This window comes from Dromiciops gliroides, chromosome X (assembly GCF_019393635.1).
Source record: "Dromiciops gliroides isolate mDroGli1 chromosome X, mDroGli1.pri, whole genome shotgun sequence".
NCBI lineage: Eukaryota > Metazoa > Chordata > Mammalia > Microbiotheria > Microbiotheriidae > Dromiciops > Dromiciops gliroides.
Window position 1 is genome coordinate 33315589 of NC_057867.1, and position 19020 is coordinate 33334608.

Consider the following 19020-nt stretch of genomic DNA (forward strand, 5'->3'; position numbering starts at 1 on the left):
TCCATGCTAAGAATTTGGTAACAAACCAGGATAAGAAACACTCTACAGCAGCATAAAGAAACTAACAAGGAATATAAGCAAAAAATCATAGGTACAAATAGCTGTAACTACACAAGTGCTAATCCAAAGCAGAAGATAACTAAAAAAGACAAAATCTTTTGGCTTCTAAATCCAAAAAGTCTTCGAACTTTCAGCCCTTTAAGATGTACACAGCATTGGGGCAGCTAGGTGGTGCAGTGGATTCAGGAGGACCTGAGTTCATATCCGGCCTCAGACACTTAACACTAGCCGTGTGACCCTGGGCAAGTCACTTAACCCTCATTTCCCTGAAAAAAAAAGATTAAAAAAAGATCTACACAGCACTTTCTGAGCACATGCACCCTGAAAGCTAGTTCCTACCAGTCATATAATTTAGAGTTGGAAGGAGCCCAGTGATCCACTTGGTTCGACAAGTAAGGGTTATTAATTCCATTTGACAGATGAGGAAACTGAGGCTCTTGCCTTCACAGTGTTAGCACTAGGATTTAAGACCATCTCTCCTGACTTTGAGTACTCTGATGCTCTTTCTACTACACAGCACCCTCAATTAGGTACAAAACCAGTAACTAACATTTATATGGTGATCTAAGGTTTGCAAAGCACTTTCCATATCATCTCATTTAAATCTTCCAGCAACCTCATGAGTTAGGTGCTATTGTCACTTCCATTTGACAGATAAGGAAACTGAGGCTTAGATAAGTTAAGGGACTTGCCCGTGATCACAAAGCCAGTACGGTCCAAGGCAAGATTCGAACCTAGATTCCTCTTGGTTACGGATCTAGCACAACTATCTAGTAAACCCCTTACTACAAGAAAAACAGATCAGCTCAGAGCATTGATCTGTGGGAGGGAAAGGTGGCAGGAGGGGTTCAGAGGAGGGGAGGTCAGGTCACATGATAACGTTCTACGGATAAAGAAATGATGGCTGGGGAAAGGGAGAGAATTCAGGCACAAGAATTGGTCAATGTGTTTATTCAATGTATTCACATCTTAAGTTTATAAGCAGTGAACCAAGACACTTCTGAAATGGCCATCTTTTTACTTTAGCTTGATTGTCCTTGGCCTTAAAATGTTGATACTTTAAAACTTTCTATCATTTCTCCTTTAACCATTCACCCCTCCACCTAATCCCACCCTCCCCCACATACTCCTACCCCCCAAACCTCCCCAACACACACTCCTACCCATACCCACAAAGAAGACACACGCAACTGACCTTTCCCTTGTAACAAAGAAAACCATACAGCAATCCACATCCAGAGTGTGGTGGATGGTCAATTTCATCATCAGTTCCTTGGGGCTGAGATAGATCATTACAATGAAAGGTTCAACTGCTTTTTAGGGCTGTTTTCTCTTAGATTATTGTAGTTATTGTGTGTAATCCCCTCCTTGTTCCGCTTTGTTCACAACAATCTTTTTTTTTTTAACTGAAAATTTAGTACAAACTGTTGTTACTTACCTTCCCTGTTAGAACTGAGGGAAATTCAGTATCAAACTTGTTGCTCAAGCCAAACCTTGAAAACAAAGAGAAAAAAGATATATTCTATTCAACTTATTTAACTTTATTTCTAAAATCATGTTACTTTAATAGGCTGGCCTTGTGTTTAAAACACATACACACACACACCAAAAAAAAAAATTCTTGGTATCTATTTTTCTGGATAAATCCAAAGGCTATGATTGTGCAAATTAGTTGAGATGACGTATAGTTCAAAAAATTAATCTGGGAAAGTTTTTTAAAATTATACAAAAAGAACTCAAATCCTGGAATGTTAATCCTAATTAAGTACATTAGCATGGCAACACAGACCAGAGTCAGGTTCTAACTGAAGTCTACTTTTTATATGTGAGTGAAAGAAATGCTGATATGCATCTAGCAACTTCACAGTGTCAGAATAAAATGCTTTTCCTTCAACACCTTCAGTTTCCTGCCTATCAGTCAGTCGTTCTTAGGTTTGGCGGGGTTGGGGGGTGTAGGACAAAGCCATCCAGTTTCTGCTACAAATATAGGAGGGCTTTTTACAAGGCTACCTGCTCCAAGCAAGCATCCCAACCCCATTTCCTCCCAAAACCTGTCCATTTTTCCTGAAGAAACCTTCGTGAATTCCCTGGTCCCCATGCTACACCTTCATCTTCTGATCTTCTACAGTAATAAAAAGTTCAGAATCATGAAGAAGCTGAAAACTGTGCATGGAAAATGATTATATTCTACCAAACCAGACTAAATTACACAGCACAGGTTGCTGGATGGCGACCGAGAACATGTTGTACTAGATTGTCAGTTTGAATATAGGAGGTTTTGAATTCCTGTGGCCACTACAGCACCTCGCACAGGGCCTTATGGCCATAGGAGATATTCGATCAATACTTGTTGATAAAAACATTATCAATTTGTATTGCTTTAATGCCTCTTAAGTGCAGAAATTGTTCTTACATGTAATTGGGGAAAACTAAAATACTGAATAAAAAAAATAACAGAAAAAAATACTCGTTGGATGAATGACAACAGTATTGTCTCCTTTTAATTAATCTAGGAAATTGTATGCTTTCTATAACATGTAGGTATCTCATTTGTAGTGGATTAAACATGGTAGTTGTGGTCACTTCCTTCTTTTAAATGGGTATCAGGCCACTGTTGTGGTCGAGAACCTAACCCCCTATTCTTTCTTTTTTTTTCTTTCTTTTTTTTTTTAGTGAGGCAATTGGGGTTAAGTGACTTGCTCAGGGTCACATAGCCAGTAAGTGTTAAGTGTCTGAGGCTGGATTTGAACTCGGGTACTCCTGACTCCAGGACCAGTGCTCTATCCACTGCACCACCTAGCTGCCCCTCCCTATTATTTCTAAGGGGAAAAGAATCAGCCTACACTTCAAACAATAAAGCCTTCTTGCCTCAGTGCCTCCTGAACCCTCTCCCATCCCTTAAAGGCCAGTTCAAACACCACCTCCTCCAAGAAGCTTCTCCTGATACCCCCAGCCCCTGGGCAGTAACATCCCCGGCCCTTTCACAGAACTTTGTTTGCACCTACCTCCCTTATGCATTTATGTACTATTTTACATGGCATAGTGGAAGGCTGGGCCTGGAATTGGGAAGACTTGAGTTCAAATCCCATCTTAGACACTAGCTATGCAACCTTGAGCAAGTCACTTCACCTCTGCCTGCCTCTGTTTCTTCATCCATAAAATGGGAATAACAATAGCCTACCTTAAATATAACCTATATCAAAGAGTGATCGTGAGGATCCAACAAGATGTTTGGTAAAGCACTTTGCAAACCTCAAAAGCACTATAGGAGGGCGCAGTTAGGTGGCACAGTGGATAAAGCACCGGCCCTGGATTCAGAAAGACCTGAGTTCAAATCCGGCCTCAGATACTTGACACTAGCTGTGTGACCCTGGGCAAGTCACTTAACTCCTCATTGCCCCCCCCCAAAAAAAGAGCACTATACGAGTGCTAGCTATGATCATTTTTGTATTATCGGTAGTTGTAATATATGTGTCTTACCCTCCAATAGACTGTAAACTCCCACAGAGTTTACACTCCTTGGAGACATGGGCTAGTTTCTTGGCATGGTACCCCCATCCATTAGCACAGTTCCTAGGGGGCAGCTAGGTGGTGCAGTGGATAGAGCACTGGCCCTGGAGTCAGGAGGACCTGAGTTCAAATCTGGCCTCAGACACTTAACACTTACTAGCTGTGTAACCTTGGGCAAGTCACTTAACCCCAGTTGCCTTACCAAAAAACAAAAAACAAACAAGCACAGTTCCTGAATGTAGAAGGGGCTTAAGAGATGTTTACTGAACTGAGAAATCCAAATAAGCCTTCCCTTCCCCAGATGTTCATTTAATCACTCAAGCCAACCCACATGAACTCACTCATCACCTTAACATGTCCACAAGTTGGGCTTCTACATTAAAAGAATGGACTCTTAACACTTACTAGCTGTGTGACCCTGGGCAAGTCACTTAACCCCTATTGCCTCACTAAAAAAAAAATGGACTCTACAAAAAAGGGTCTACAAATGCAGTCTAGAACATAAGATCACCCCAGAAGCAGTAAATAGAAGACACAGGCTTGGGGGGATCTGAGAGGGATCATTCTTTGACAAGGATTGCAACTGGGGACAACCAAATGTCCCCACTTTCCTCATAAATGGAGCAGCAGAGGCAGAAGAAAGCATACCAGCCTCCAAAGAAAGCAATGAATCCAAGAAATAGACATGTAACAAGTCAAACACGCCCGTCCAGCCCAACCTTCTAACCACCATGTCACATTAAACTTCATTTCATGAAAAATGGTCTCAAGGTAATGGACTGACAGGGTTTCTTTTAACTGAAAAATAAATTTCCAAATCAAAGGAGGGCCATTTTGTGTTTCCTCAAATGAGGAAAACGACAGAAGTTGAACACTTTGAATAGTTGAAGGAGCTGCATGAAAATCATGTCTAAAAGGGACCCAAGAACTTTTGGAGAAATGGCAAGACCAAAAATGACCAAGAAACTCTCACCTTGTTTTTCAAAGCCTATAAAGTTATGGGATGTAACATGTCACTGAAGACCCATTTCTTGGATTCATGTTTGAATCTCTTGGAAAATATAAGTGTGATCAGTGAGAAATCCAAGGAATGCTTCCATCAAAAAATGCCCACAATGGAAAAGCTAACAATAATACTAGGAGCAGGGGCAGCTAGGTGGGGCACAGTGGATAGAGTACCAGCCCTGGATTCAGGAGGACCTGAGTTCAAATCCAGCCTCAGACACTTGACACTAGCTGTGTGACCTTAGGCAAGTCACTTAACTCCAACTGTCTCACCAAAAGAAAAAAGAAAAAATAATACTAAGGAGCAAGTAGAGTCCACACACAGCATCCCAGAGCCCAAGTGGGATGGGACCTCATGCTGGTTGCTTCCTGCTGGACCACGAGAGATGAGCCACACTAAGGCAAAATAGAAATGGCTATAGTTTAGCTAAATTCAATGAGCACTTCTGATTAGCAAAAAAAAAAAAAAAACAACAAAAAACCCCAACAACTAAAAAAGACAAAACTCTGAGTCCTGGGGCAGCTAGATGGTGCAGTGGATAAAACACCAGCCTTGGATTCAGGAGGATATGAGTTTAAATCCGACCTCAGACACTTGACACTTACTAGCTGTATGACCTTGGGCAAGTCACTTAACCCTCATTGTACCACAAAAAAAACCTCTGAGTCCTGTGAAAATGTTGCATGACAATGGAGAAAATCTGAAGCTGTATCTGAAATCAGAACCAAAAATACTATAAAATTCACCTCCAATCCCAGGACCTACTTTTTTTGTTTGTTTGTTTTGGTTTTTTGCTACATTATGATGCCAGCACTTTAAAGCATGAATCAAGAAGGCTTCATTTCATCTACTTTCCCACAAAGAAGCTCTTTACCTGACACAACCTCAGAGACCGCCCTGGGCTCCATTCTGAGGTCGCCACTACCTATCTGAAGCAGTGATGAATTTGAATTCTTCCTAAATACTCCTTGTACCCCAAAAGAAGAGCTTTAGCAAAATGGCTTCATCCGTTTTAGAGCTAAGAAGGCACCTTGGCAAGCATTTAGTCCTTTTTCCTCATTTTACCAAGCAAGAACATGAGACTAAAAAAACGTTGATCTTCACAGGCTCAGATATCTTTAAGCCAATCTCCAAGAATTCCGTGCACTACAAAACCCAGCATTGCCTGTACTTTGATTAACAAGCATCTTCTCTCTGGAGGCAAATTTACAGCTAAAGAATGAAAAGAAGCATCATTTTGAATGGTTAGTGAGTGCTCTGCACTGGCTAAACACCAACTCCCCATGGAAATGGGGTTTTGCTCATCTTTCTCAATAAAATATAGATGAGTCCTTCTAAGAAGATATATTGTAATCTATTTACAAAGCTCATCAATTTTTCGTTAAAATGGGTAGCTAAGGGGCAGCTAGGTGGCGCAGTGGATAAAGCACTGGCCTTGCATTCAGGAGGACCTGAGTTCAAATCCGACCACAGATATTTGCTATTTACTAGCTGTGTGACCCTGGGCAAGTCACTTAACCCTCACTGCCCTGCCAAAAAAAAAAAAAAAAAAAGGTAGCTAGGAACCCCATGAACCTAATACCAATGATATTTTCACACCTGTTCGGTGGTGATATTTGGGCATTTCAAGCCCATTGCAATCTGGCTCCAGCCTGTCTTTCCAGGCTGATTCCACATTACTTTCCCCATTCACTACATTCCAGGCAAACTGGCCTGCTTTTAACTCCTTGTACAGAACAGCGCCTTTGTACACTGTGCGCCCATGACGGGAATAAATACTCTCTCTCCTCACTTCAAGAGGCCTTTCCCAATTCCTAGCTTTTCCTGCCCCCTTCCAGATCAGCATCCTTTGTTTGTGTCTATTCTGGACAACATACCAGAGAGGCAGAGTGGAGAGGGAGGGAAGGAGAGAAAGGGAGAGGAAGAGGGGGAGAGAGAGAAGACAGACAGGGACAGAGAGGAGGGGGAGGGAGAGAGCGAGCGAGCACCAGCACCAGTCTTCAAGTCAGGAAAACCCGACTTCCAGTCCTGACTCTAACTAGGTAAGTCACAACTTGTCAGAGCTCTCCCCAACGCTCTGAGTAGTTGTACCCTGTGGGGTCCGTAAGCCCTAATTACAGAAAAGGTATTGACCTGCCCTGGCCACTGAAACCACAGGCCAGGCCTTTCTCCCTTCTCCTTCTGTAAACTTGGTACATCCTCCCAGGAGAAGAAAGTAAGCTCCCTGAAGGCAGGAAAACTTAGCATAGTGCTTGGCACATAGTAAATGCCAAACAAATGCTTGTTGATATTTGGAGCTTTTTTTTTTTTTAATTTTTTTTTTGGTGAGGCAATTGGGGTTAAGTGACTTGCCCAGGGTCACACAGCTAGTAAGTGTTAAGTGTCTGAGACCGCATTTGAACTCAGGTCCAGCTGACTCCAGGACCTGTGCTCTATCCACTTCGCCACCTAGCCACCCTGATATTTGGAGCTTTAACATAGTACCTGTATATTTTAAATCATCATCCTCGATTAAGTTGCTCATTTTGATCTCCCTCTAATGATAGTGCATACCAAAAAGACACTTCCCAAAGTTGAATTTATAGAGGTTTCTCTAGATCTCCCTTTTTCTTCACTGTCTTAAGACAGTGGCAGAAATATTCCCTCTCTAATGATCCAGTTACATACAACCTTACTCTCCCAGCCCTTGACTCTTCAAGATTCGGTCACACACTCATTCTCTCTCATTCTCTTCTCTCTGGGAGTTTCACTTTCTTCCTGGTTTCCAATAAGCACAGGTGTTCATTTCCCTTCTTGACAAGAACTTTCCCTTATTTCTGGGGCTCCTTCCTTTTACTGACAAACTTCTGGAAGAAGTAGCCTCTATCTGCTGCTTCCCTTTCTTTCCCATATTTCCATCCCTTTACTAAAACTGCTCCAGTGCCTCACCAGTGACTTGCTTTATTGACAAATTCAAGGACCTTTCCTACCTATGGCACAGTGACAACATCCTCCTTAAACTAGCTTCTGTCATAGTACCCCTCCTTTGGGTTTCTGTCTGTATTTTTCTTTTTTTGCCTCCTCCCAGGCCTAACTGTTGGTGTTATCCAAAGCTCAGCCTTTGGTACTTTCAAAACTGTGCCACAAAATGCTCCTCTGTTTTCACAGCATCGTGGAGCTGACTGAGCCCATCTCTTGACCATTCCATCCAAGTTCCCTTCACCTGGCTGAGAGTAGAGAGGTCAATACCCTGGTTAATCCTGGGAGGCCTTTACTGACTCAAGGCAGGAACAGAAAAGGTTTCTGATGGGAAAAGGTAGTAACCTAAGCAGGATAAATAAAATAAAGGAAGGGGCCAGGACTGACCTTAGAGAGCTGGGGTGGCTATAGCAGCCCAGAGGTGAAAACAAGTGAAAAGGAGTCAAGCATATATGGAAAAGTAGGGGGGGGGTGAGGCTGGGAGCTGTTGGGAAAGTCTCAGCCCCAGTGAGCCTCCAGGAGTTATGAAGCCAGAACCCCTTCTCTGATCTTTCTTAAAAGTATCACAGCACTAGCTGTGTGACCCTGGGCAAGTCACTTAACCCTCATTGCCCCCCCACACACACAAAAAAAGTATCATAGCATTAGGCAGGGGGGAGGGGAGGGAGGAAAGGAGGTATAGAATTTGGACTCAAAACTTTAAATAAAAATGTTTAGTATCCCTCCCAAAAAAATACCACATCAGATAAAACTCTATGGTTCATTTTCAGTTACCTAGCTATTAAAAAGTCCATTATAGGGGGCAGCTAGGTGGCGCAGTGAATAAAGCACCGGCCCTGGATTCAGGAGGACCTGAGTTCAAATCCGGCCTCAGACACATGACACTTACTAGCTGTGTGACCCTGGGCAAGTCACTTAACCCTCATTGCCCTGCAAAAAAAAAAAAGGTCCATTATCTAAGTCCTGTCAATGAGATCAGCTCAATACAAATGAGATGGGGAAGTTTTGAGTATGTCCCAGCTGGGACTCTTACATATATACAGAACCCAGGGATGGAAAGCTCAGGCCAGTGGCAGGGAACAGTACAGTCAGAACACCTTCTGGTGAGCAATGCGGCCATTGGAAATGCCAAGTCTCACACACACACACAACCCTCTGACGTAGCCACTTGTAGGGGGGGGGGCTGGCTTTAAGGTGGTACTAGCTCTGATAGGCCAAGACGTCTACCTGACAACTCCCTAGATAGTTAATTACTGAAGTGACAGCCTGCTTTATATATTCTACAGAAATCAGGGGAACCAGTCAGGTAAGAATGGGTACAGTTTGGGTAGCAACATGGCATCAACAATCATTCCAGTCTCATCTTTTTATTGAAGCTTCAAGCTTTCTACTAGGCACCTTTATTTGGAGGTACTGCCATCACCTAAAACTATATGGAATACTGTGTTCACTTCTGGGTGCTGATTTTTTTTTTGGCCAGACAATGAGGGTTAAGTGACTTGCCCAGGGTCACACAGCTAGTAAGTGTCAAGTCTCTGAGGCCAGATTTGAACTCAGGTCCTCCTGAATCCAGGGCCGGTGCTCTATCCACTGTGCCACCTAGCTGCCCTGGGCAGTGAATTTTAGAAAGGACATTGGCAAACTGGAGAGTGCTCAAAGGGAGGCAACTGCAACGAGGAGATGCCTCAAAGTCAATGGGCTCCAATATTGGTGGGAAACACCAAGGAGGCACACCTAGAGGGAGGACCACGGCCTGAAAGGACTTGAAAGACTATCCCATTTAGGAGATTTGTTTTGCTTGGCCCCACGAAGGAATAGGGGAAAATGGCCAAGGCTGATTTCCCAGGGAGAAGAGGGCACATTTATAGTTGCCCAAAAGCAGGATGGGCTGCCTCAAAAGGTGGTAAGTTCTGTAACACACTAGATAGGCCACATCTAAACTCCCTTGCCTGGCTTTCACGGCCTTCCTATAAGTCGGGGCGCCTACCTTCCTACTTCCCAAGATGCTTCTCTTCCACTCACTCTGCTTTCTGCATTGTTCTCTGAACAGGCCGGGCCCATTGTTTTTGCTTTTGCTCTAAGGTTACTGCCCTTACATGTTCAGGCCTCCAAGCTCTCCTCTCTCTCAGAATGCTTACTCTACTGGTGGCCAAAGTCCCATGATTTCACCCTTAACTATAAAAAACCGTGCTACTTGTGTCTGTGTGTGCGCCCCATCCCACCACCTACCCCACAGGCTCCCTGAAAGCAGGGTCCACTCTCAGACTTTGTCTGCATCCTCAGGGCACCTAACCCTGCACACCAAACAGTTGCCAGTTACCTGGTGGTCACCATTCTGGTTCCTCATTTTCACACTGGTTCAGACATTCAATGAATATTTCATCTAGAGGTGGGAGGCAGCAATATCAAAGAAGCATTTGTTAAGCGCCCATGTGGCAAGCAGACAAACAAGAAAGCAGTCCCTGTCCTTAGGGAGTATTCACTTGGGGGAAAAAACATTAACAAACGCAATTAACCAAAATATGGATGGGTCATTCGGGGAGCCTGGGAGAGGTATCCTATACGTGGTGGCACCTGAGCCAATAAAAAAGAGGTGGAGGGGCAGCTATGTGGCGCAGTGGATGAAGCACCGGCCCTGGATTCAGGAAGACCTGAGTTCAAATCTGGCCTCCGACACTTGACACTTACTAGTCCAAAGGCACAGAGGCAATGTGTGGAGATGAGCATTCAAGGTCAATTTGGGTGGACCCTCAGTTAGGCAGGTATGGGGAAGTGATGTGTACTAAGGCTGGAGAGATAGACTGGAGTCAGACCAGGAAGCCCTTTAAAGACCAGGGAGAGAACTTTGTATTTAATCCCAGAGGCAAGGGGAAACCTCTGAAATAATAACACAGTCAGACTTGTGTTGCTTTAAGGAAGAAGAAACCCAAGGGTTAGTTAGCTAAGACTCTGATCTCATAGATTTTTGTTCTAATGGGAAAGGTCACAAACTCAGAGTTATAATACATATTACATAACAAGTACAGTTGAGAATTATAAAACCAAGTGTTAAGTAAGGTTCAAAGAGCAAAGTTGGGGGTAGCTAAGTGATGCAGTGGATAGAGCACCAGCCCTGGAGTCAGGAGGACCTGAGTTCAAATCTGGCCTCAGACACTTGACACTTACTAGCTGTGTGACCCTGGGCAAGTCACTTAACCCCCATTGCCTTAAAAAATAATAATAATAAAAAAACAAAGAGCAAAGTCATTATGGGCAGTAGTGATTAGGTAAAGGCTTCCCCAAAAGGCCACATTCAAGTTGGGCTTTTGAGGACCAGAAGAAATTCACCAAAGGAGATACTGCCTGAAAATCCATTTCCACTCTCAATCAGATATTACAGTGCTATGACTCCACAACAGGCAAATTAATCCTTAAGCAATTAAAATTAGGATTACTACCCAGCTGTAATCACTGAAGTAACAGCCAGGGCTGGCATGTTTATGTTAACAGTCCTCAGCAGAGACCGTTAGCTACCAAAACAATGTCAAACACAAGTGACCTTGGGGACCAAAGCTTAAATGCCACCTTGTCAGGTTCGACAAACAGCCCCAAATGGCTGCCCCTGTCCTGGTGCACCAAAAGTAGGAGCGCTGGCAGCCTCTCCTACGAATTCCAACGTCGCTAGAGGAGCAAATGAACACAAGGAGTAGTGGGGCCATTTGTTTATTACTGTCTTTTACTTATTCAAAACAATCTCAGGCCCTCGTAAACCTAACGCCAGGGGCGCTCAAGAATATTATCTATGTCAAGAGACTCTCGTATAATAGAAGGGAAATGTATACGGAATAAAGAAACTGAAGGGATGGTTCTCCCTCATCCAATCATTTTGAAAACAGCTAAGGCCATGTTATTTAAAAACAAAAACAAAAACAACCACCTGGAATAGATGAAATGAAATTCCCGTTTGTTCCCACAGGGTGTCTGTCTCCTATAGCTAGAGATTAGATGGCCAATTGAAATCAGGCCAGTGCAGCGAGAACTTCTGCTGAAACCCTTTGTGGCCACACGTGACTCCCTGGAGCCAGCCTACACCAGTATTCCAATAATATGGCAGGGAAGGGGGCGCTGCTTGCTCTGGTTCTGTTCTTTAAGATTATTTTTTCTTCCTCCACTGTAGAAAGGCAGGGCACTACAGATGGAATAGCCCTCGATTCTCAGGAACCTGGCAAAACATGCACCTTGGAGAAACATGCCTTATTTGGAGAGTGCTGTAAAGCACTCCCTCCACCACAAGCGTCAAGTACTTGAATCTGGGCAGAAATGCATAATTCAGGCAAATTCAGTCAGCAGTCTTTATTTTCTATTTGATGACCTCCCCATAATGAATTTTTCACGTTCCTATTTTATGCATTCCCCAAGAACTGATTCCAATTCACTGTAAAAGAATATAGACCATTAATGGCACAAATCTAGGAAGGCAAAAAGTAATGCTGAAAGATGATTTGCAAATAAACATTACTAAATCCAGGGCTAAATAAATATCTACAACGTGGGAAGAAAAGCAACCAAATTAAAAGAACTTTCTTTTTATTCCACGCAGATTCATAGGTTCAAAGGGGTCCCTCAGAAGTCCAACCTACTTCTTTCTGATTAAGAATCATTTAAGAAATCACAATACCTGTGACAAACGGACATCCACCTTCTGCCTGAAAACACTGAACAGTGGTTCAAGGATGGGGAAGCCACTACCTTCCCAGGTAGCCCACTCGGCTTTTGGAGTTTTTCATCTCTTTTGGTTGCAGTTCTCTCTGAAACTTTCCCCTGCTGTTCACGGTTCTGCCCTCTGAGGCCAAGAACAAGGTGAAGCCCTCTTCCAGGTGAGGGCCCTTCAAATTCTTGAAACAAGCAAGCACATCCCCCCTGTCTTGTCTTGTCTTCTCTTGCCTAACTGTCCCCATCTCCCTCAAACGATCCCCGTATGGCCCTATCTCCAGTCTACACACCAACCTGATACCCTCCCCTCTATGTGCGCCAGCTTTTTCATGCCCTTCCTAAAACTAAACACAATATCCCAAATGAGGCAAGGCTTCAGCAGAAGACAACGGGATTATCGATAAAATAGGCTAGTTCCACTTCAATCATTATGAACTGTGGAAGGCTTTGTTTGATGCCCACTTTACATCACCAACATATTTTGGGCCAACTTTAACTGAATGACTCTCACAAATAACACCTCCAATCTCAAACACGGAAAGACTGCACTAGTTCTTATTTGCTCTTCCTCCAAATTACAACTTCATGATCGAGAGCATGGAATTAAAGTATTTGGTAGAGGGCAGCTAGGTGGCACAGTGGATAGAGCATAGGCCCTGGATTCAGGAGGATGAGTTCAAATCCGACCTCAGACATTTGGCACTTACTAGCTGTGTGACCCTGGGCAAGTCACTTAACCCTCATTGCCCCGAAAAAGAACAAAAGAAGTACTTGGTAGTTGCATAATACTCACTCACTATGCTGAAGGGCTCCATTCTATACAATTTATTCCAAGCTGTGGAAAAGGCCCCAGTCAGTGGTGACTTTGGGTGTCATCCTGCCTGTCACTTACTACTCTACTCCTGATCTAAGCACCACCTAGCTCACAGGACTTTGGTAAAAGTTCTCTTGAAAGTGCCATGGGCTCTATGAATGAGAGCTGTTTTACTAGACTTTCCTCAGCACAGAGCACACTCCCTCTGCCAGGCCTGGGCTCTGGACCTTTTCAGCACAGCAGCAGCTACCCCTGCACACACTGTGTTGGCAGATTCATCGAGGAGCCTTTAGGGGAGGTGCTAAGTTATAGGTATAGTCATCATTATGTTCTATGTGATGTCATATTCAATGAGAAGGTGCTATGTCATCTGCTCTTTCTGGATGGTCAGCACATAACATCCATTTGAGGCAACGGATCCATTTTTTTAAAGAGGAAGAAATTAGAGATGCAAAAAAGCAACTTAAGATCATTTGGATTCAACAAACCTTTATTAACCACCTACTATGTGCAAGGCACTGTTCCAGGCTCTGAGAAAGGTACAAAGATTAAAAATACAGGTTGCCCACCTTTAAGGAGCTTCCATCACAGTCTGTGGGGAAATAAATACAACACATACATATTCACAAGGAGCTCTAATATGAAGCAGAACACCAGTGGCCCCATCTCTATCATGCTCAAAAGTCCTCAATGGCCCCACCTGCCAATGATTTGCCCAACATTCCAAGCCTCCATAATGTGGTGCTATGCGACCACTCCAATCTACTTTCATTGGCACTCTCCTCTCTGTCCCTGTGACCATAATCCTGGGCCTTCTGGGCCTTGTTCCCACTCATGGAACACAACTCCCTCTCCCTTTTCCTCTGCTGAATTCCAACCTATCCTCTAAAGCTCACCTCAATCGCTACCTCATCTAGGAAGCTTTCCTGATCTCTGTGCTCAATACGGACCTTTCCCCAGAATCTCACAGAGCACTCTAGTCTGTCCCTCCTCAAGAATTTAGGTCTTAGGGGCAGCTAGGTGGTGCAGTGGATAAAGCACCAGGCCTGGACTCAGGAGGACCTGAGTTCAAATACAGCCTCAGACACTTGACACTTACTAGCTGTCTGACCTTGGACAAGTCACTTAACCCTCATTGCCCCAACCCCCTCCCCAAAAAAATAATTTAGGTCTTATTTTGTACAGGGAAGCATAAACCCAGATCCCCTCACGTACCACTGCCAGCTTAATTCTTAAGACTGCTTGAAGTATGGCTTTAGCTCCATTCCTGGAGGTGCTGATACTGTTATTTCCTGTGCATAAACTGCTTCTGATACAAGAGCTTGGCACAGTGACTCAACCAGCCAAGAAGCATTAACTGAGTGCCAACTGTGCTCAACACGGGAGAGGTGCTGACTATGAATGTAATTGGAGTTCAGCGATGCCATGGAGCTCAAGTAGATCACAAGAATCAGGGCTGGAAGGGACCTTACAGATCCATTCCAAAAGTACTTGTGTTCTCATAAGGTGCCTTTCACATATCCGCAACCGTTTGGACAAACAACTCTTTCCTGTGAATTGTCCTATGCCCTCCCTCTCCCCCTTGACCTACTCAAGCCCTCACCCAACCTTCAAGGCCCAGCTCAAGCTTTCCTCTTTCCATGAAGACCTACTACGACCCACCTCCCTTCTCTAAACTACTACACTTGCAGCCTGGGGGCGCACAGTTCAGCATTTAATTATATGCTATCTTGTACTCTACGAATTGTCTCATGAGTCTGAATCTCATTCCTTCAGCTACAGCAAAGGTTCTTAACCTTGTTGTGCCCTGGATCCCCTGGGCAATCTGAGAAAGCCTATGAAGCCCTTCTCAAAACCATGGGTTTTAAGTGGCATCAAAGAAAATACAGAGGATTTTGAAGGAAGTCAGTTACATTGAAATGCAGTTACCTAGATGTACATGTGGATATGTTACCTAGATGGATGTGTATGGATATGAATATGGGTATGTTTTAAAGTCCACAGATCCCAGAGGTTAAGAACCCTTCAGCTGGCCTGTCTATTCCCTGAGAGGAAGGAACAGGTTTAAGGCTTTTTCTGTGGAATCTGTCACCCAATCCATTAACCATTAGCCCCAGAAGAGTCCATTGATGTCGTCTGACTTCAACAAACCCCCAAAGTGGCTGAAGGCCCAAAGTCCCGCCATAAAAGAATGAGTGAATAAGCATGGGGGGAGACGTGGTGGTGGTGGGAGTTGGGAAACCCCGCTGAGCTCTAGAAGGTAGAGTATCTAACAGATTTATAGCTGGAAAGAGGTCACTAGCCGACTAACACTCTCATTTTAAAGAGGAGGAAACCAAGGCCCAGAGAGGCTAAATAACTTACCCAAGGCCAAACAGGGAGTAAGTAGCGGAGCCACAATTCGAACCCAGATCTTCTGACTCCAAAGTAGGCAGATAAGGCTTCATGAGGAGGTAGGACTTGAGCTGGGCCTTGAAGTGGATATGGATAGGCAGAGAGGAGGAGGACGGGCACTCTAGGCAGGAGGAACAGCATGAGCAAAAAGCAGAGAGGCAGAAAAGAGCATGCTATGTGTGGCAGACAGTAAGATGGGCCTGAATGGAGTAGAAGGTAAGTGCTGAGGAATAGGCAGAAATAAGGGCCAGTATTATAGTGGGCCTCAGAAGCTAGGTAGGGGTGTTCATTTCCTTTCCCCTGGGTTAATAGGGAGTCATAACAGGTTCTTACACATGAGAAAGGGGGCATTTTTAAAATTCTGCCAGCCCTACTGAGAACAGATGATGAGGGAAACTGGAGGCAGGGAGGATAACGAGGGCATGGGGGGGGGGGACACAGGAGGTACTAGGGAGCTGGACTGTGATGGAAGTGAGCATGGAAAAAAAAAAGGGCTAACCTGAGAAACCTTCTAACAGGGCATAAAGGGCCGGTGTTAGACTAGAGTCAGCTCTAACGGATTGTGGACGTGGGCGACAAATTCAAATAGGAACTGAAGGAGAGGCAAGAGTCCAAAATGACACCAAGGTCTGTGACCTTGGGAATCTAGGAGAGACACTGCCACCATGAACAAAACCAGGCTCATCTGGAAGGGAGAAAAAGAGGAAGAATTTGGCCCGGGACATGCAGAGTGGGAGGTGATGGTGCAACACCCAATCAATGTTAGTAAATGCCCAGACTGGGGGAAGGCAGATTTTGTGGAGTTAGGCAGATGAAGAAAGATTTAAGCATTTCTAAGTGGTCTGCATTATACCCGAGCACAGTCCTTGACACATAGCAAGTGTTCAACAAAAACTTAAGCTGAGTTTACTTGTAGGCTTTAGTGAATGCTTGAGAGAGGCAGAATAAGGCCCCTTGATAAGTCACCAGCACCTCGTTTTGATATGGACTTATACACAGTAGATAATCAATAAATATTTACTGTTCATTGATGCTGATAAATGCACCTATGACAATTCCTCCAAACTTCAAATTGCTTTTTTCTAAGGATATCTGGCTAGACCAGAGTTACAGTAACAGCCCAGCCATCTGGAACTACGTGAAGGCAAATTCAGTCAGTTAGTAAAAGTTTCTCCTTAAGAATGGTAGACATTCCCCCCAAATATTTTTTAACACTACATGAATTTGCTTAGGAAATCCTTTCTTTATAGAAAGTACACAGACAAAACTGAGTGCAGCACTGCATTCTGAGACCAGGGCCATGGGGCAGGTCCTGGGCTGGCTGGGTCTTTGCCATGTGGTCCTGGGCAAGTCACTTCCCATCTCTGACCCTTGGTGCCCTCAGCTATCTGATCCAAGTAATATTACCTAAGTATTTTCATAGAAAATGAAGGATTTGACCATGCACATCTGCTACTAGGGGGAGAGAGAATTAAAAGCAAACAACTCTTTTCTAGCTTAATTCATCTGAAAACAATCTGGGGTCTTCTGTGGCCCACAGGCTCTAACGAGTCCACAATGTGATGTGGCAGCCAAGATAGCAAAATCAATCTTCCAGGCCAGTCCAGGGTTATGGGAGTGTCCCACTGACCGAACCATACCTGGAAGATGGCATTCAGCAACGCGTGCCAAACGGAAGTGACAATGAAGAGCTGGAGTGTCTGAGGGAGGGCAACTAGGATAGTAAAAGGCTTTAAGATCAGGCTGTATAAGGAACTGGGGATGTTTGAGGCAGGAGAGAAGATATAGGGGGAGTTCGAGAGCTACCCCTGACTATCTGAAGGGCTGGCATGTGAACGGGATAAACTTGTCCCGCTTGACCCCAGAAGGCAGAACCAGGAACAAAAAGAGAAATGTAGGTTTCCTTGAAGGGGAAGCTTGAGAGGGGGTGGGCTTCCTCTCATTGGAGATTTGAAACAAAGGCTGCTTTAGGGGACCAATCACCCATCTCAAACTGGCAGGGACTCCAGAGACTACCAGGAACAACCCTCTCAACTGGCAGAGGAGGAAACTCAAGTTACTTAAGCGAGGCCAGAAGCAGCCCTCCATCCCTTAAGCAGAGGCAGGGGTTGGGCCTAAGGCCTCTGCCTGGGGAGTTAGTGCTCTCTCCACTGCGCCCTGCTACAAGACCAGCTGCAGAGGGCAGGGGCAGGGGCAGGGGCAGGTCAGAGCCCAGGGCTTCTAGTGGCCTCTTCAACTGAGATGTGGGATTCCCCATATACCACACAGCTCACGTGGCCAGTCCCCATCTTTTACAAGACTTTTCCAGACCTCAACATGCTGTAAGAAGTTGTTATTAGCAACAATAACAACCTTTATGTGAATGATCCCAATTGGCAGAATCCAAATTCAGCTTTACGGTATCAGAAACTGCAGCAAGCTTAAAGTCAATGAAATGTTTCTGGTGTGACTACTCTATGGAAAGAGCCCCAAACAAGTTCTACTGCCAGTAAAAGCCCAAAGCATCTCATCTTTGGCAGCCTTTGCTGTTCCTCCGCTCTGAAAACATCCCGCTCGGAACGGAGAGAATCTCATCTGCTCACTGGCTTCTTAATTTGGAGACAATCGTGCTGCTAAATGTTTCTGTCTTTATTCTTACCCGACAGCTGGCTTGTCTATCACATCTTTCTAAAAAGGAGGAGAACCAAACTGGATCTTGGGGCTCCGGAGCACAAAGAGGCCTTGCAGATCATTAGGCCGACCGACCCGTTCCTCACATGCCAGGGGAGGGAAGTCTTGGGGAGTTAAGAGCTGGCACTGGAGCAGTTCTCTGAGCCTCCCCCTGCAGAAGGCAAGAAGAGACCTCACCCACCTCCCTCACTTCACAGGCTACCATGAGGCCCAGGGAACAGAAAGAACTTGCCCAAGGTCACAAAGGTTCTCTGCAGCTTCTCATTTTTTAACTCAAGTCTCTGAGTCTATGTTCTCCACTTCCTATATGCACAGCACTGTGCTAGGTGCTGAGGGGGCTACAATAAATGATATATTATTATCCTTAGAGCGTATACTATAGGAGGGTGAGATTACACAAAACAGAATATTCTAAGAACATAACTGAGGTGCAAACAAAGTACTGTTCAAGGTCTGGGGGCAGAGAAAGGAGAGATTACGTTTAGGGGCTGAGTAACAACCCTTATCTCTGGAGCACCTTACTTGTCATCAAATTTTCAAAAAGGTAACTTTTCTTACCGTGTCAACACAGCTTTCTAAAAAAGGTCCTACTTGGGGATTTTAAGTCAAACTTAAAACTGTGAAAAGAAACAAAGTCCTTTTCAGCATAAAAAAAAAGGACAGACAATGGAAAAGACACAAATCTTGGGATTAAAAAAGAAACCTGTTTGGATAGCCTGCACACACACACACACACACACACACACACACACACGTACATACACACACACACACACACACACACACACACACAGAGAGTTTATTTTGAAGACATCAACACAAGATTAAATATTTCCTAAGCCTCTTGGTGTGAGGAAGGCTTGTGGTAAGGTTATCCCATTCCTTACAACTAGTGAAACTTGATTCTAGTCATTTA

The 19020-nt window shown here is 44.4% G+C and overlaps 1 protein-coding gene across 2 annotated transcripts in view; it reads right to left on the reverse strand.

Annotated features, from left to right (window-relative positions):
• The window catches only part of CHIC1 (cysteine rich hydrophobic domain 1), a 47956-nt gene that overhangs the window by 24569 nt on the left and 4367 nt on the right, over positions 1–19020 (reverse strand). For both annotated transcript variants that reach the window (XM_043974339.1, XM_043974338.1), the window contains exon 2: positions 1499–1553. In XM_043974339.1, the coding sequence (XP_043830274.1) occupies positions 1499–1553 (55 nt within the window). The remainder of the gene's footprint in view (positions 1–1498; positions 1554–19020) is intronic.